This window comes from Xenopus laevis, chromosome 4L (assembly GCF_017654675.1).
Source record: "Xenopus laevis strain J_2021 chromosome 4L, Xenopus_laevis_v10.1, whole genome shotgun sequence".
Taxonomy (NCBI): domain Eukaryota; kingdom Metazoa; phylum Chordata; class Amphibia; order Anura; family Pipidae; genus Xenopus; species Xenopus laevis.
The window spans coordinates 155,168,840-155,189,121 of record NC_054377.1 but is presented as its reverse complement, the minus strand read 5'-3'; the positions used below and the strand labels follow the sequence as shown (position 1 = coordinate 155,189,121).

The 20,282-nt window shown below is 40.1% G+C and overlaps 1 protein-coding gene across 2 annotated transcripts in view; it reads right to left on the bottom strand.

The window, feature by feature from the left end:
- The window catches only part of LOC108705354 (neural cell adhesion molecule L1-like protein), a 57,566-nt gene that overhangs the window by 3,868 nt on the left and 33,416 nt on the right, over window positions 1–20,282 (bottom strand). For both annotated transcript variants that reach the window (XM_018242196.2, XM_018242197.2), the window contains exons 17-23: window positions 19,218–19,288; window positions 13,366–13,588; window positions 11,150–11,265; window positions 7,101–7,305; window positions 4,096–4,218; window positions 3,544–3,723; window positions 713–847 (exon numbers count right to left, since the gene is read on the bottom strand). In XM_018242196.2, coding sequence (XP_018097685.1) covers window positions 713–847; window positions 3,544–3,723; window positions 4,096–4,218; window positions 7,101–7,305; window positions 11,150–11,265; window positions 13,366–13,588; window positions 19,218–19,288 — 1,053 coding nt within the window. The remainder of the gene's footprint in view (window positions 1–712; window positions 848–3,543; window positions 3,724–4,095; window positions 4,219–7,100; window positions 7,306–11,149; window positions 11,266–13,365; window positions 13,589–19,217; window positions 19,289–20,282) is intronic.

The window sequence follows — 20,282 nt, the reverse complement described above, 5'->3', positions numbered from 1 at the left end:
GCATGTCTAGTAACCAACAGCAACTACGCTGAAATCATTTACTGTTTGAAAGTAAACATTTTATGGGGTAGTATGGGTTATGGGGCAAAATGTGTGCATCATGTGACTTATTTGTGTTCAAAACATTTACACACTCTGCAAAGTGTGTAAAGATAAAGCATTCACTTTACCAAAACAGCAACCGAAAGGAACCAAGAGATGTAGAAGCCAAGAACAGATTGTGCCACCACTGCAACAGGTGCCCCAAGGAGAGGAAAGTGTGAGTAGTGGAAAGAGAGAAATTGAGAAGGAGGAGAGGCTGGCAGAGTCAGGGAGACTGAAGGAGAGCAGGTGAGAGAGAGAGGCAGTACGAACCCATCCCTAAAAGCGGCACAGGCATCAGCATCACACTTTTTGTATTGTTTTGGGATGAAATTCCTCCTCCAATAAATACTTTATTTAAGAAATCCGCAATATCCATACATTGATCAAGTTTCAGTGGCAACCTCTTGTCTCAGGATTGCTATTGGCAGCCTCCTATGCTGAAGGTTTGGTGCAGGTCTACCTGGACCTCCAAGTTCACAGTTTACAAATCTCATAGACATTTATCTCTGGCAGGAGACACAGGCGAGACTGAGGCACTGAAATGATCCTTCACCAGTTATATTTGTACAATTGCATTAGGGTAGAGGCCGTTAGCAAATCAGGTGCATGTTGAATTCTGTAACCTCACCTCTCCCTGTCTTCTCAATGACATTTTCCAAAATTCCATTATGGATCCCTTGTGTCTTAGACAACTGGTGAGTAGTAAAGTTCCCACCCAACTGCTGAACCTCTGTAACCGGAGATGTTAAAGACACCACTTGTTCTGAAAAACAAAGAAGAGATGTGAAAAGAGTCTTCCCCTTGGTTATCGGCTATTACTCTGGGAAGTGATTGGAAAGTGAAAATAAAAAATTCCTTTCTAATGTTTCTTTTTCACTGCAAAATGTTACTCAAACCAGTCCTTATGTGATTAGTAGTAACATTAGCCTTGCATTTCCTCACTAAACATACACCAACCAAATCATATCATATCCCCTTAAAGGAATTGTTCAGTGTAAAAATAAAAACTGGGTAAATAAATAGGCTGTGCAAAATAATAAATGTATCTAATATAGTTATTTAGCCAAAAATGTAATGTATAAAGGCTGGAGTGAGTGGATGTGTAACATAATAGCCAGAACACTACTTCCTGCTTTTCAGCTCTCTTGCTTTCCACTGATTGGTTACCAGGCAGTAACCAATCAGAGACTTGAGGGGGGGGGTCACATGGGACATAACTGTTGCTTTTGAATCTGAGCTGAATGCTGAGGATCAATTATAAACTCACTGAACAGTTATGTCCCATGTGGCCCCCCTTATAGTCACTGACTAACTCAGAGTTAGAGAGCTGAAAAGCAGGAAGTAGTGTTCTGGCTATTATGTTACACATCCACTCACTCCAGCCTTTATACATTACATTTTTGGCTAACTAACTATATTAGAAACATTTTTTATTTTGCATAGCCTATTTATTTACCCAGTTTTTATTTTTATACTGAACTGTTCCTTTAACTGTCTCTTCTCCAGTGTAACCAATCCCAACTTGCCTTTCCCCATAACTGATCCCTTCCATTCCCTTTATCAGCTTAGTTGCTCTTCTCTGTACTTTCTCTACTTCATTACTGTCCCTTATATATTTATATATAGTGATCATATCCCCTTATATATTTATATATAGTGATCATATCCCCTTATATATTTATATATAGTGATCATATCCCCTTATATATTTATATATAGTGATCATATCCCCTTATATATTTATATATAGTGATCATATCCCCTTATATATTTATATATAGTGATCATATCCCCTTATATATTTATATATAGTGATCATATCCCCTTATATATTTATATATAGTGATCATATCCCCTTATATATTTATATATAGTGATCATATCCCTTATATATTTATATATAGTGATCATATCCCCTTATATATTTATATATAGTGATCATATCCCCTTATATTATATAGGATTCCCCTTATATATTTATATAGTGATCATATCCCCCTTATATATTTATATATAGTGATCATATCCCCCTTATATATTTATATATAGTGATCATATCCCCCTTATATATTTATATATAGTGATCATATCCCCTTATATATTTATATATAGTGATCATATCCCCTTATATATTTATATATAGTGATCATATCCCCCTTATATATTTATATATAGTGATCATACCCCCTTATATATTTATATAAAGTGATCATATCCCCTTATATATTTATATATAGTGATCATATCCCCCTTATATATTTATATATAGTGATCATATCCCCTTATATATTTATATATAGTGATCATATCCCCTTATATATTTATATATAGTGATCATATCCCCTTACATATTTATATATAGTGATCATATCCCCCTTATATATTTATATATAGTGATCATACCCCTTATATTTATATAAAGTGATCATATCCCCTTATATATTTATATATAGTGATCATATCCCCTTATATATTTATATATAGTGATCATATCCCCTTATATATTTATATATAGTGATCATATCCCCTTATATATTTATATATAGTGATCATATCCCCCTTATATATTTATATATAGTGATCATATCCCCTTATATATTTATATATAGTGATCATATCCCCTTATATATTTATATATAGTGATCATATCCCCTTACATATTTATATATAGTGATCATATCCCCCTTATATATTTATATATAGTGATCATACCCCCTTATATATTTATATAAAGTGATCATATCCCCCTTATATATTTATATATAGTGATCATATCCCCTTATATATTTATATATAGTGATCATATCCCCCTTATATATTTATATATAGTGATCATATCCCCTTATATATTTATATATAGTGATCATATCCCCTTATATATTTATATATAGTGATCATATCCCCCTTATATATTTATATATAGTGATCATATCCCCTTATATATTTATATATAGTGATCATATTCCCCTTATATATTTATATATAGTGATCATATCCCCTTATATATTTATATATAGTGATCATATCCCCTTATATATTTATATATAGTGATCATATCCCCTTATATATTTATATATAGTGATCATATCCCCCTTATATATTTATATATAGTGATCATATCCCCTTATATATTTATATATAGTGATCATATTCCCCTTATATATTTATATATAGTGATCATATCCCCTTATATATTTATATATAGTGATCATATCCCCTTATATATTTATATATAGTGATCATATCCCCTTATATATTTATATATAGTGATCATATCCCCCTTATATATTTATATATAGTGATCATATCCCCCTTATATATTTATATATAGTGATCATATCCCCTTATATATTTATAATATATAATTTGGGAAAACATTCTGTATTTTGGCAATGTTGGTTTGTTAGATTTATAAGACTTTGTGTAGAATGAAAGTTCTGAGAGAGACGTGGTTCTTACTTGTTTGGGCCCCAGTCCAACCTTCCTCACTCACAGCTTTGCCACAGCCACTCTGGGTGCAGGCGCGCAGGTAGAACTTGTATTTGGTGCCATCGTGGAGCCACGGAATTCGCCAGCTGACAGTTGCTGGGTTTGATATGTTAATATTTCTCATGTTCCCAATTTCATCTGTGTCATTAACTAGAAGCAGAAATAAATCATTAGATACTGGTGAACAACCACAAGTAAAGAAATATTTCTTAAACCAAATGCTGTTGTAGAGCAAATTTGTAGAGCAAATACTTTGCTCTACAGCCCCATGAAGCACACAGGCCCATGTGAATAACACAGAATTTGCTAGGAATTGGTGACCAATTGAAAGTCCATACACAGATTGTTATGTACAATAACAGCCCTATGGCAGCCCCAGTTAGACAAATAAAAAGAAGCCAGGTTGCACCTCATTATTATAAACACCCCCTTTTCCTGAGTATGGGACCAGCTGTTGGCATTTGTTACCTTGTACTGACAGATTTAACAGTGGTACATGCAGCCAATGCTTTTAGCACATACTTATCTGATGTTGGAGTAAATATCTCGTCAGGATCCCATTCATCTTCCTCGGAGGACCCCAAGTCAAAGTGAATGAGGATTTGTCTGAGCTTGAGATACGTAGGAAATGTGGCTTGTCAGGCACTGGGCAAAGAATGAAGAGGATAAATAGCGGTCATAGAGAACTATAAAAACTGTTGATGAGACTGTGTGTGTCTAATACAGAGAATTACAGTTGCACTAATCTGATAATATAAATGGTGCCATATTCTCTGTGTTCATCTGAGTGAGGAATCATTGGCTTAAATCTCCCATTTGCATTTTGCTTTTACTGATCAAATGTTTTGCCTGTTGTTGCCATTAGGACATATCTATAGTTAGATTATAATTGAATGAGCTGCTCCTTATCTGGAAATATAACAGGCTGTAGCTGGGGAAAGGGAGGGGCTTATTTATACAGAGACCTCTCATTGGCCTGCTGGTTTGTTTCATTTTGCTCTTTGGGAACAGGAAGTTGAATGTGACTTTGGTTTAATGTTCCTATTTTGTTCTGTTTAGAGCAAGAAACAACCATAGATATTTCCTAATGAAAAGCCAGAAAGTATGCTCAACACAAGCTCTTTTCATTAAACCAATTTTGAAAAAAATGATCCCATTAATTGTAAAATATCCAAAGCATATTGTGACAATCTAATTTGCTGCCCAGATCCTGATGCAAGTGCCACAACCTGGATGGAATTAATTGGGCTGATAGTTTTGTGTCATCTGCAAACACTGATACATTACTTACAACACCCTCCCCTCATTACAGGGGTGGTTCACCTTTAAGTTAACTTTTAGTAAGTTATATAGCCAACTCTAAGCAACTTCTCAATTGGTTTTCATTATTTATTATTGTATAGTTTTTGAATTATTTGACTTCTTCTTCTGACTGTTTCCAGCTTTCAAATGAGGGTCACTGACCCCATCTATAAAACAAATGCTCTGTAAGGCTACAAATGTATTGTTATTGTTACTTTTTATTCCTTGTTTTTCCATTCAGGCCTCTCCTATTCATATTCCTGTCACTTATTCATTTCTACAGGATTGTTAGAGGGGTATTTATAAAACACCAACTCTAATTTTCCATTTCTAAAAATCCCATAGGAATGAATAGAGCCGGGGAATTTCACACAAATTTGACACTTTGATACATCTCCCCCTTAGTTCATGGAGTTTTAGGCCAAGCCAGTAAGAAAAATCCGGACCTCGTCCCTTTCATCCATAGAAAAATGAACATCATTCAGACTGACAGGTCCTTTGTCTCCTTGTTTTTTCGAAATAATAGAGAAGCCACCAAACAAAACGCTTTTGCAATGAGTTCCCAAGAGTCAGTGTCAGGGTTTCCCCAGGGTCCCCAAATGGCAAGTTTTCATATTTTTAACCATTTATTAACCAATTGGATACTTGATATAAACCTTACTATGTGTGTTTCCACAGTGCCCAGTTTCCTCCCACACTCTAAATACATACGAGCAGGATAACTGGCTCCTGATAAACTCACCCTACTGTGTGTGAATGTGATAGGGACCTGAGATTGCGTGATACAAATGTGACATGGAGACCATGTATGAATGTGAGTGGGATCAAGTGTATCCAATATGGCTCCTTAGTTACAAAATGGATGTACGGACATTAGTTGGAGTCAAGGGAACAAACAGAGTTGAGGTTATTAATATAGATATATTAACATTAGTTGGAAACAAGGGAACAGCAGGAGTTAAGGTAATAAACTCATAAACATATAAACATGTTTATCAAGGAGGAAGCATATATCTCATTAACATAGTTATAATTTTAGACATACAACTGTTGTTTTCATTCTCCTGGTCATTCTCATGGTCACAGTTCTGGGCGTGTGGCTATTATTTTGGTATATGTCCACAATTAGGATAATGACCAAATTCTGTTATGATTGATTATTTTATTGTTACACTAATTTTAAAAAGAGAGGGGGCTTCGGGACTTCATCTACAAGCAGGCGTGTTGTGTAGAACCTTGCCTGATTGATCTGGCTTTGACAGTTCACTGTATTTGGCCCAGGGTCCCCCAGCTGATGTTCCTCTCAGAAGTCTTCCAAGGGAAGCTCAGGTAGACGTTGCGTTGTGTTCAATCAGTGATGTATTCATTTTCTTACAATATATTCTTCTAATATTCTTCAGTGTGTGTGTTTTATTTCTATCCCTGCATGTGATAAGTCTGCCAAACAAAGCTGGGCAGACAGATTGTAAGCTCACTGGGGCAGAGACTGACGGGAATGTGATAGGGACTAGGGATGGGCGAATTTTTTCAGCTTGATTCGCTGTGGAAATGACGCCCATAGACTTGTATGGCGGCATGCGTCAAAAAAAGAAGATGCATAGACTTTAATGGGCACCATCGACAATTCGTTGGCGCCAAATTTTTGGAGAAATGAAACAGGTCAAATTCGCCCATCCCTAGGGACCTCGATTGTAAGCAAACTGGGGCAGGGATTGATGAGAATGTGATAGGGAAGTGCGATTGTAAGCTCACTGGGGCAGGGACTGATGGGAATGGATTAGGGACCTCATATTGTAAGCTCACTGGGGAAGGGACTGATGTGAATGTGATAGGGACCTTAGATTGTAAGCTCACTGAGGCAGAGACTGATGTTAAAGTGATAGGGACTTTAGATTGTAAGCTCAGCAGGGCAGGGACTGATGGGAATGTGATAGGGATGTGAGATTTTAAGCTCACTAGGTCAGGGACTGATAGAATGTGATAGGGAAATTAGAGTGTAAGCTCACTGGGATAGGGAGTGATGGGAAAGTGATAGGGACCTTATATTGTAAGCTCAATAGGGCAGGGACTGATGGGAATGTGATAGGGATGTGAGATTGTAAGCTCACTGGGGCAGGAACTGATGGGAATGATGTATAATCTCTGTACAGATCTGGGTAATATGTCAGCACTATATAAATCATAAAATAGTCTTTCTCTATCATATGCACCAAAACTTTCCCCACCTCCTTCGGGGGTCTTGAAAGTCACTGGGGAACTTGCTGGTCCATCTCCTCGAGTGTTGAAGGCCGCAACCATCACCTGGTACTCGCTGAAAGGATCCAGTGCTGGAATCATCCCCCAGTTCCTTGGGCCAGGGAACACCAGAACATGGCGCATGGTGTGGTGCTTCTTCTCTGCCAGCAGACTCCTGACTTTCCAGTAAGTGATCTGGGCACAGGGGGGGTCAGTTATTTGCCACAGTGTCACAATTGTGTCTAAAACCCCAACAAATTCACAAGCACAAATGGACACAACAAACTGCCTCCAACATCTTTGCCTCCCATGTCCAATGACTCAATGCTATGCCTATTTATTAAAGGGACATTCTCCCTAGAACAGCAAGTTATTTACATGTCAGAACAGAATGGAAACTCTCCTTCCGGTTGGTTCTGGCTTCTGATACAGGTTTTCAGGAGTCAGAATTAGTGATGGGCAAATCTGTGGTGTTTCATTTGCCAGAAAATTTGCAAATTTACAGAAAAATTTATTTTTACACGTGACAATTTTGACGCAAGCCATATTTTTATATGCGAGACTATTTTGTCCAAATACATTAAAGTCAATGGGCGTCCGAATAATTTTGATGTTCAACAATTTTTATGCACACGACAAATTCTTACGGGCAACAAATTTTCTTTTTTGCTGTGGATTTTTTGCCGCAGTTTCGAATTAATTGGCTGGTGGCGAAACGTCCATCACTAGTCAGAATAATGAGTACAGGGAATATAAACCACAAATAACTGTCACAAATAACTTGAAATCACTCCCCAGTCTAGAGTAGCAGTTTCACCGTTCATCAGTCCACAGAGAGGCTTAAGTGGGCTGGTGATTTGTTTTGTGCTTGTACAGAGAGAAAGTAGAATGTGACTTTGCTTTCAATTTTAAATATAAATATAATTTTGCCCTGTTTAGTTCAGAGTATAAAAATACATATAGGCTGTGAGGGATGGGATGAAAGTGTTATTTCATGTCTAAAGCTTTGTATTTGCCTGTTTGTGCCTGCTAAAAATCTTTAAAACTCAATTGTTTTTATATCAGTTGAATTTCATTTGCCAGTTGCTGCTCATTCTTTCCTCATGGTTTCATTGTTCCATCTCTTTTCCCAGTTTAGTTGACAATTTAGAATGACACTGCCTGGAATTAGACAACTTGTTATCCACAAAACCCCCCCCAGATCTTTCTTAGTTAAGTAAAATCTCAACAAAGAGTCACAAAGGATCTAGTACAGAACCCTGTGGTACTCCACTAACAATTAAAATATGTTCCATTTACCCCACTCTGTGTAATCTATATTTTATCCAGTTCTCTAATAACTCCTCAATGCCTCCAAATGGCAGTAACCTTCTGTGTGGCACTGTATCAAATGCTTTAGCAAAGTCTAATTAGATCACATCCACTGCCATCGCAGAGTCAAGGTACCTGCTCACCTCCTCATAGGCTATAAAAATAGTCTGGCAAGATCCATTGCACCTAAAACTATGAGGCACAAACTCAGATAGTGATTTCATATAGTTATCCCTATTACCCCTTCCAAAGATCTCCTACCCCTGATGTCAGACTAACTAGCCTATAGTTCTCAGGCTGAGAACTGGATCCCTTTTTGAATAGCTGTACCACATTCTCAAGTCACCAGTATCTTAGCGCCTTTTTTACTTTCAAATGTTCTAATCTCTTTGGAATTTGCTCTTGAGCCAACCAGCCATTAAAAGTTACATAATTAGAATTGAGGCCATTATAACCCTATGACTCAAAAGGCCCCAGACCTTCTTAATTTTGGCTTTAGTTTCCTCCTCACTGAAGTGCTCCCTCCCTTTGCATAACAAATATTTAAAGGGGGTGTAAAGTGGTCATGGTCATTATAAAAAAAGTTCAAAATATCATATTGACGTGATTACGTTGAGAGTGGTGTCCATGTTTAATGTCCATACACCAGAATTGTAATAATTACAAAGATGCGCCGCTTCATCAGATAGTTGGTTTATCTATGAAATCATAGAAAGCAATAATAGGGCTAATCTATCTGTATTTTACAATTGCTTAAATGTACATATTGCACATTTTGACATAAAATCACACAGATATTTTCCATTAACATAATCCCCATTAAACGCAAAGTATAAACTTCACTGATTATAAAAACAAGAAGAAATATAAGAAAATTACTAAATACAGACATCTATTTAAAAAGTCAGCATCCATGTAAAATATAGACACATATTTGAATTTTTTTTTTTGATATAATCACAAATTTAGAATTGTTACTTTACAGAAAGATGTGAATCTTGAAACATCTCGATTATCTAAGGAAATGTGTCGATATGTCATATTTACAAGCCCACTAGCTTTTTCTGACTTGGCAACCCCATTACCCCAGTCAATGTCTGGATAATTGAAGTCCCCCGTAATAATAACTTGACCTAGTTGTGGAGCCCCTCAATTTGTAATAGTAACTGGGTCTCATTCGCCTCAATGATTTGGGGGTTTGTAAGCTTACACCAAAATGATTCTACACCCTCCCCAGTGGTCATTTCTTAGAGCTTGGCTTTAATTCAGACAAACTCACCCCCCTTTTAAATCCCTCTGTTTCTCCTAAAAAAGGTGTAACCATTTAAATTCACAGCCCAGTCACATTTTCATCCCACCAGGTCTCAAACAGGTTTCCAAAACACACAATAAATTCCATGGTGCCTTACAAATTCGGTGCATTTGCCAGAAGACAACAGGGGGCGCTACTCTTCCCTATGATACTTAAATTATCCATTGGAGAGTTAGCTCTAACATTACCGTTAGCCACATCTTTGTAACAGTGGGATCTCCTATGTGCCCTTTCCTGTGTGCCCACTCGCTCCTACCCCAATGTAACAGTGCCAGACCAAAGCCATTAGCAAGTCAAACAAAATCCCACAGTGGCTGCTAATGCTCCAGTCACAGAAGAGCTGGAACTTATGGGAGGAAGGCAACATACATGCCCCACCATTGTTATACCCTAGGCATCAGACTCTTATGTCTACCCCTAGTTCCAGCCCTGTATTCTGATCCCACATTCGTTCCCCTAGTACAGTGAACCCCCTTCCATGAGGTGCAATCATATAGGTTGTACCTTAAGGAAAAATCATTCCAGTGCTCTAGGAACCCAAACCCTTCCTTCCTACACCAAGACTTTAGCCACATATTTAACTCCCTAAGCTCCCACTGTCTTCCTAAACTTGCATGTGGCACGGGCAAAATTTCTAAAAAAAAAAATAACATTAGAAGACCTTCCCTTAATCTTAGAGCCTAGATCCCTTAACTCGCTGTTTAAGGTCTTCAGTCTACCATATTAATTTTGTTTTATTTGTTGTTAGGACCAATATATACCAAGACAGCTAGGTCATGCCCAGCCCCACCAAATACTTTGCCTAATAATTACCCAAATGCCAAATCCTGGCACCAGGAAAAAAACAAACTGTTTGGTTGTAGCAATCTGACAGATTACCCTATCCACTTTCCTAATACCACAATCTGTTTAGGCCTGGCACTGCTTTCCTCCCCACCACTACTAGAGAGGCTGCTCTCCTCCCCACCACTACTAGAGAAACAGGTCTTCCTGCTGTTACAGAGATCAGCCCCATCTAGAACTGCCACTCCAGAGTTCACACTCCCATGTTCTTCACACAATCTGGCTAATCTGTTGGGATGTGTAAACCCTGGAGCAGCCTCTCCTTTCCTTTTCCCTGCACTAGACTTTCTTTTCCATCTGAATGCCTCATCATCCTGCTGCTGTTCTCCTGCCCCCTGACCATACTAGGTCCTGCTCAATGAGTAAGATTCAATCTCAAGATTGTCAATCGAACTCAGTCTTGTAATTTGTTGTAACATGAACCTCTAAAGAGGTAATTTGATCATATCCACCACAGAGCTAAGTACCTAAGAACCTAGGTCTGTGTAGTCAACTTTAAAACCAGTGGTCCAACATTGGGGCTTACATACTGAATTAAAGGGAAAGCAGTTGGGGTGCTGCTTATTTTGGTACCTTGTAGCCTGACAGATGTCCTCGCACTTGGTTCTGGGTTACTTGTGTCCAGGCCACCTTTGCCAGAGAACTGTTTAGTACATCCACATGTACAGCAGAAGGTGCAGCATCTGGAACTGTAAAAACCCATTACATGAATATACTTCTCTAAGTCACACAGATACATCCCTATTCTGGGTGCAGTGGCTGAAAGTATTGATGTCAGATTATAATAAGGCGGTTATGGGACCCAGTTTGGAAGTTGTATGATGTTTAGTAATTGCTATGGGAATAAATGTGGACAGGGAATCAAAAAGCCTCTCTGGTTTCTTTCTGGTTCTTCAGTGGTTCCTGTCAGGTTGGCTGCATTTGGCTTCTAACTCAGCAGTGAACCCACTGACACATCTGAACAATGAGACGATGAGAGAAAAGCTCCCACTTCTGAGATGTAAAACACTGTGATATTGATATAAGAGAACCCTGAGGTCTATTTTTGGTGCTCTGCAGTGCAATGTGTGCAGCGCTATAAACATTTTAAAGAGGTTGTTTTTGACAATCAGCTATTCTAGCAGGACTGTCCTACTAGTCCTACAGTCAAATGTGGACCCGAGGTATTTTTATGGCCCCCGTCTGCATATGGCCTTCATAGTCTGCTTTGTATGACAACGTCATTTTGATATTAAGCAGCTTATGAACATAGCATGTCAAATAACATTGAAAAGAGAAAGAAGAAAGTACCCTGTATGTTCCCTACTTGCTGATTATTAGAAACCTTAAATTAATTATACTTAATCAATTCATTAACCTCCAACCAATAAAATCACCAATTTCTTTAGTTGAAAGTAATAACCTTATTTACTGATTTTTTTAAAAAGGAGTAATAAATTATTTGCAATAATTGTGTTCTGTGAACTTAAATAATAAAGTGCTTAGTGCTTGCTTAATGAGGCAATAATTAATTATTGCCTCATTCATCAATTCAACATTGTTCCCGTTAAAAAATAGAATTATTAGATATTAAAAAGATGGCAGTAATTCATTAACTAAACAAAGTAGAAGGTGCTTAAGTTCAAAAGAGAATTGATCTATCCCCAATATTAATAACTATAAAGTGTGGCATAATTTATTTGTGTGGCATAATCTTATCAACTGTAGGTATAATTTGATGTAATTAATTGAAGCACTTTATAGTTATGGGATTTAAAAAAACCTGTGGAACAAGTATAATATGTGCAATAAGCTGCAAGGGCCAGTGGAGACTATAAAATAACTATTTGGACTATAGCACTTCTACTTATTCCACTATTCTCACCACCCTAGCCCCATCCACTGCCCCCCTCTCTAGAATGAGCATGTAGCTTCTTACCAACATAACCCCATTCACTACCCCTCTCTCTAGAATAGCCCCATCCACTGCCCTCTCTCCAGAATAACTCCATCCACTGTCCCTCTCTCTAGAATGGGCATGTAGCTTCTCACCATCATAACCCCATTCACTACCCCTCTCTCTCTAGAATGGGCATGTAGTTTTCACCCAGAGCACCCAGTTGAATATTTAAGTTCCCACCGTGGAAGCTCAGAGCTCTTTCCCTCACCCACTGATTCTCTCTTTTTTTGTTCCCCTGCCTAACACTTGTTCATGACTGTTGTTATTCCTTTCTACTTCCACTTTAATACTAATACTCCCACTTGCTTTTCCCCAACCTTCCCTTCACCTCTAAACCCTGAAATGTGTCCCTTCCGTATTACCAGTTGCATTAGATAAATGCATTAGACCAAAAGGTCATTTCTAGTAAAATCCTTTTTCTATGATTGTTTACATTGCAAACACTCAGTGTACTTTCTGTCTGGCTGCTCAGTGACCTCGGAGAGATTCTGTTCCAATTGGCTGATCCATTAGTTGGTCAATGTCCATCAGTGCAACTAATGTATCAACAGCTGCCTTTAATAATCAGGGATTTTGCTCAACGGGACCCAGAGCTGCTCCAGGGAGACAGGAGAAGGCAATTTTTTTTAAATCTGATACCAACTGAAGTAAAGTGTTTGGAAGGTGCACAACCCCTTTAAGAAAGAACAGGTGAGAAAAGTGAATGGTTGCGTTTTGGTTGCTGCAAGTTCCACTGATGAGTAGGGTGTCAGATATTTTGGAAAATAGAGTGTCTGGAATATAAACACCAGTAATCCACATATTCCTACATGTAAGTACCTCTGATGAACTGTCAGTGCAAAGTACTTACTGTCCTCCCCTGAGAATTTCATATGTATTTTTGGATCTGGGCCCATTCCCATGTCATTCATTGCCTGGACAGAGACTTCATATGGAGCAAACACTGGGGTGTTGTTAAGTCTAAACATGGATTCTTCTACTGTCTGATGGTGCCACTCCGTCTCCAACCCCTGCAGTCGCCATGTGACCCTGTACCCAAATCCTGGTCCATTCTGCTCTTCCAAACTCAGAGGCTGGAACAGAAAATGATGTGAGATATATATCGGATATTGCAGAGAAATGGCAGTAATGCATGTCTTCCAGCAGGGGTGCTCCTGCCATGGGGCAAGTAAAGAAACTCGGGTGTCATGACCATCAATTATCTAGAAAAGCTCAAATTCCATGTTTAAAACTGAAAAAGTGGCTGTTGTAATGTAGAGAATGCATTTGCACCAGTAATGTGGCCCTCCTCATACCTGTGGGCATTCAGAAAAGTAATTGCAGGAGGGAGCAACATTGGGGCCAGAATCTCCCTGTCTATCACTTACTACAATAAATACATTCAAGGGAGTGGAAGACAGGTTAGATGAGATAGTGGGAAAAGGAAGGGAAATGGGGGAGGAGATTTGGCTGGGGGTTAAGGACAGGGAGGAGCACATGTCATATGTTCAATATGGGACCAGTATTAAATGTATGTTTGCAAATGCAAGGAGTCTCATTGGTAAAATGGGAGAGCTGGAGGTGCTGGAGGGAAAATATGATGTGATTGGCCGAAACATGGCTGAATGAGTCACATGACTGGGCAGTAAATATCAGTGGCTATACTTTGTTTCGGAGGGACAGAGGCAATAGAAAAGGAGGAGGGGTATGTCTGTATGTTAGGCAGGACTTAATCTCATATAATGGAGGAGGTGATGTTAGAAAATGAGGGGGCAGAAGTCTTATGGGTGGAGTTCTTCACCAATTGTAAAGAGTCCAGCAAATTAATTGTAGGCGTCGCTATAGACCCCCTAATGTAAGTGACGAGGAGGAGGCGAAGCTCCTGATGCAAATAGAAAAGGCTGCTAGTTTGGGTAAAGTAATGATAATGGGGGATTTTAATTACCCAGATATTGACTGGAGCAACAGTACTGCCAGATCAGTTAATAGGAACAAGTTTATAAACTGTTACATGACAATTTTATGGCACAGGTTGTTGAGGAGCCAACCAGAAAAAATGCTGTTGTGGATCTAGTGATCTCTAATGAGCCAGAACTTATAGCAAATGTGCAAGTCATTGAACCCCTGGGTAATAGTGACCATAATGTTATATCATTTAATGACTGGTGCAAAAAACAAATATATACTGGGGCAACAAAAACCAGGAATTTCACAAAAGCTAATTTTAGTGCATTGAGGGCTGCCCTACAGAGTATTGATTGGGGCATTAGGTTTTTAGCTAAAAACACAGAACAGAAATGATTGTCATTTAAAATGATATTAAATCATTACTGTTCTCAATTTATTCCCTTAAGGACTAAACGTAGTAGCTCTAAGAATCATCCTATGTGGCTTAATATAGAAGTAAAGAAGTTAATGGGAAAGAAGAGAAAGGCATTTAAAAACTACTGTTGGGACAGAAGCTGCATTTAATTAATTTAGACTCTATAATAAATGTTGTAAATCAGCAATCCAGAAGGCAAAGAAAGGAAATGAAGAGTGCATTGCGGCTGAGGCTAAGACTAACCCCAAAAAGTTTTTTTAAGTATATTAATATTATAAAGATGTGAGTTGAGAGTTTTGCCCCTTTAAATAATCGTACCAGTATGGTTGTAACAGATACAGATAAGGCAAATGTACTAAATCAGTTCTTTTGTCCAGTGTATACAATAGAGGAGTGTGAGTTCCCAGGCTCACTTCATAGCTGCACTAATGGCTCAGCTCAATCTAGTCAGTGGCTGACTCAGGATATGATTCATAAAGCTTAAATAAAAATTAATGTAAACAAGGCGCCAGGGCCAGATGGCATACACCCCCTGGTTCTAAGAGAGCTTAGTTCAGTTTAGACCAGCCCCTATTTCTCAGATTCGCTTTCATCTGGTATGGTACCTATGGATTGGAGAATAGCTGATGTCATTCCAATATTTAAAAAGGGATTACGATCTCAGCCTGGCAATTATAGGCCAGTAAATCTGACATCTGTGGTGGGCAAATTATTTGAAGGCTTGTTACGGGATCACATTCAAAATGTTGTCCTAATGAATGGCATTATGAGCAGCAATCAGCATGGATTTATCAAGGATAAGTCATGTCAGACAAATTTGTTGGGCTTAATGAAGTAATTTGCACATGGATAGGAAACTGGCTACAGGATCGGGTTCAGAGGGTGGTTGTTAATGGGACATTCTCTACTTGGAGTAAGGTTCTTAGTGGGGTCCCTCAGGGCTCAGTATTGGGTCAATTTTTATTTAATTTGTTCGTTAATGACTTAGGGGAGGGTGTTGTAAGTAATGTATCAGTGTTTGCAGATGACACAAAACTATCAGCCCAATTAATTCCATCCAGGATGTGGCACTTGCAACAGGATCTTGACTAACTGGCAATCTGGGCAGCTAAGTGGCAAATGAGATTCAATGTTGATAAATGTAAAGTCCTGCACCTGGGATGTAACAATATCCACTTATACCCTTAATGGGACTGCACTAGGCAAATCCATAATGGAGACGGAGCTTGGAGTCCTTGTAGATAATAAACTTGTCTGTAGCAAGCAATGCCAGTCAGCAGCATCAAGGGCAAATAAGGTCTTGACTTGTATTAAATGGGGCAGAGAGTCACGGGAGGAGGGGGTCCCACTGTATAGAGCACTGGTAAGGCCCCATCTAGAATATGCCCTACAGTTTTGGTCTCCATCACTCAAACAGGACATTATTGTATTAGAGAGGGGACAGAGAAGGGCAACTAAGCTGGTAAAGGGAAAATCTTAGCTATGAGGAAAGACTGGCCAAATTGGGGATGTTCACTCTGGAGAAGAGGCGCTTAAGGGGTGATATGATAACTATGTATAAATATATAAGGGGATCATATAATAATCTCTCTAATGATTTATTTACCAGTAGCTCCATCCAGCTGACACAAGGTCACCCATTCCGATTAGAAGAAAAGAGGTTCCAGCTAAATATTGGGAAGGGGTTTGTTACAGTGAGAGCTGTGAAGATGTGGAATTGTCTCCCTGAATCAGTGGTACAGGCTGATACATTAGATAGGTATAAGGAAGGGTTGGATGCTTTATTCACCAGTAGCTCCTCCCAGCAGACAGGAGGGAGCCAATGAGATTAAAGGAGGGAAAGGGGTGTTACAGGGAGAGCTGGGAAGTGAATCAGGGGTACAGGCTGATACATTAGATAGGTACAAGGAAGGGTCGGATGCTTTATTCACCAGTAGCTCCTCCCAGCAGACAGGAGGGAGCCAATGAGATTAGAGGAGGGAAAGGGGTGTTACAGGGAGAGCTGGGAAGTGAATCAGGGGTACAGGCTGATACATTAGATAGGTACAAGGAAGGGTCGGATGCTTTATTCACCAGTAGCTCCTCCCAGCAGACAGGAGGGAGCCAATGAGATTAGAGGAGGGAAAGGGGTGTTACAGGGAGAGCTGGGAAGTGAATCAGGGGTACAGGCTGATACATTAGATAGGTACAAGGAAGGGTCGGATGCTTTATTCACCAGTAGCTCCTCCCAGCAGACAGGAGGGAGCCAATGAGATTAGAGGAGGGAAAGGGGTGTTACAGGGAGAGCTGGGAAGTGAATCAGGGGTACAGGCTGATACATTAGATAGGTATAAGGAAGGGTCGGATGCTTTATTCACCAGTAGCTCCTCCCAGCAGACAGGAGGGAGCCAATGAGATTAGAGGAGGGAAAGGGTGTTACAGGGAGAGCTGGGAAGTGAATCAGGGGTACAGGCTGATACATTAGATAGGTACAAGGAAGGGTCGGATGCTTTATTCACCAGTAGCTCCTCCCAGCAGACAGGAGGGAGCCAATGAGATTAGAGGAGGGAAAGGGGTGTTACAGGGAGAGCTGGGAAGTGAATCAGGGGTACAGGCTGATACATTAGATAGGTACAAGGAAGGGTCGGATGCTTTATTCACCAGTAGCTCCTCCCAGCAGACAGGAGGGAGCCAATGAGATTAGAGGAGGGAAAGGGGTGTTACAGGGAGAGCTGGGAAGTGAATCAGGGGTACAGGCTGATACATTAGATAGGTATAAGGAAGGGTCGGATGCTTTATTCACCAGTAGCTCCTCCCAGCAGACAGGAGGGAGCCAATGAGATTAGAGGAGGGAAAGGGTGTTACAGGGAGAGCTGGGAAGTGAATCAGGGGTACAGGCTGATACATTAGATAGGTACAAGGAAGGGTCGGATGCTTTATTCACCAGTAGCTCCTCCCAGCAGACAGGAGGGAGCCAATGAGATTAGAGGAGGGAAAGGGGTGTTACAGGGAGAGCTGGGAAGTGAATCAGGGGTACAGGCTGATACATTAGATAGGTACAAGGAAGGGTCGGATGCTTTATTCACCAGTAGCTCCTCCCAGCAGACAGGAGGGAGCCAATGAGATTAGAGGAGGGAAAGGGGTGTTACAGGGAGAGCTGGGAAGTGAATCAGGGGTACAGGCTGATACATTAGATAGGTACAAGGAAGGGTCGGATGCTTTATTCACCAGTAGCTCCTCCCAGCAGACAGGAGGGAGCCAATGAGATTAGAGGAGGGAAAGGGGTGTTACAGGGAGAGCTGGGAAGTGAATCAGGGGTACAGGCTGATACATTAGATAGGTATAAGGAAGGGTCGGATGCTTTATTCACCAGTAGCTCCTCCCAGCAGACAGGAGGGAGCCAATGAGATTAGAGGAGGGAAAGGGTGTTACAGGGAGAGCTGGGAAGTGAATCAGGGGTACAGGCTGATACATTAGATAGGTACAAGGAAGGGTCGGATGCTTTATTCACCAGTAGCTCCTCCCAGCAGACAGGAGGGAGCCAATGAGATTAGAGGAGGGAAAGGGGTGTTACAGGGAGAGCTGGGAAGTGAATCAGGGGTACAGGCTGATACATTAGATAGGTACAAGGAAGGGTCGGATGCTTTATTCACCAGTAGCTCCTCCCAGCAGACAGGAGGGAGCCAATGAGATTAGAGGAGGGAAAGGGGTGTTACAGGGAGAGCTGGGAAGTGAATCAGGGGTACAGGCTGATACATTAGATAGGTATAAGAAGGGGTTGGATGGTGTTTAGCAAGTGAGGGAATACAGGGATACGGAAGATAGCTCAAGTTGATTCAGGGACTAGTCAGATTTTGGAGTCAGGAATGATTTTTTCCCCTCTGGGGCAAATTGGAGAGGCTTCAGATGGAGTTTTTTGCCTTCCTCTGGATAAATTGACAGTTAAGCAGGTTAACAAAAAGAGTGAAAAGGTTGAACTTGATGGACGTGTGTCTTTTTTCAACCCAACTTACTATGTTAATATGTGACAACAGAGGAAGCAGGGGGCAAGGAGGTATAGGGTCCCCATGAGGCCCTAATTTATATTCAAAGTTCGAAGTTTAGTGAAGTTAGGTGAAGAGGAAATTTACACTTAAGAAAATGTGCCCCGGGTATAATAGCTTTGAGCAACTACAGTTCTCCACCCAGTGTTGGAACTCGGAGTACCCTGCCCCCCTACAATATTTCTTTAAAAAAAACTTGCAGGTCACCCCTGGGCCCCCACACACCGGCCCCCGGATGGCCCCAGGTTCTGCTTCATCTGTGGGGTTGCATTAACCCTCTGTCGTTACGCCACTGGCCTTTAGCTCAATCACATTGCACCATTTATTGCAACTGAGTCCACCCTTCTCTGGAATATTGGAGCTCTGGCTGTGACTTACCTCCCACATGATGGTCAGTTCATTTTGTTTGTCGGCTTCCACATACAGAACATGGGGGTTTCTGTCAGGAGCTGGGAAATGACACAAACACAGGGATATTCACACATCACAATCACAACATTCACAATGGCGTGTTAATCACAATAATCCAACAGTGACGGCAGCTCCCAACCAACCAATCATTAAAAATAATCATTTCCTTCCAGCAAAGTTATAGAGGTGTCACTGCTTTCCCTTCCTCTGGCTGCACTGGATCCAGACATTCTATGTGCAGCTTATGGAGCCAGTTCTGACTGACTGGGCTTAATAGACACACAGACAGACAGACACACAGACAAAGACAATACAGTATATTGGAACATTTCCCTGTCCCAGACCCTTTACCATACACTAGACCTAATCCCATCAACTCTTCATCATCATCATCATCATCATCATCATCCTCATCATTTTCTCTAGCCCAATTATTGCCAATTAACAATATGTCATACGGCTGATTGACTATGACAATTATCCAACTATGAGGATCACATGCTCATATACTGGGCACCGCCACCTTTAATCTCCCCCTTTCTGCCTTTGTGGAGAAACTCTAATGACCCCACCTTATTTCTCTCCAGGACATCTTGTACTGGCCATTAATGGGTTTAAGTTTTTGGGGACATTAATGAATCAGGTATTCCCTACATTCCAGCAGCTTCAGATACAACTCAATAAGCCAAAACTACAACTCTATATATACCTCCAATTTCGCCATCCATTTAAAGGCCAACTACGGTGGAACTAATTCTCCATGACATCCAAAAAGCTGATTGTACCAGGTACTCAACACCCCAACACTTGCCCAATGGATCAACATAATTAACAAAGCTGTTCCCCCCATTAAACACATCTATATGGCTCAAAGGTACCCAGATAACTGTGATAGAATATGGAGCCCATGGCTTGATGTTAACTTAATAAAGCTCCCCGATTTGTGACACCTCTACCTGCTGGTTAGATTGTCATTGTAATTGGATAGGACAATACTATTGTATGAATGTAAGGGTTTGCATGAGACCTCTG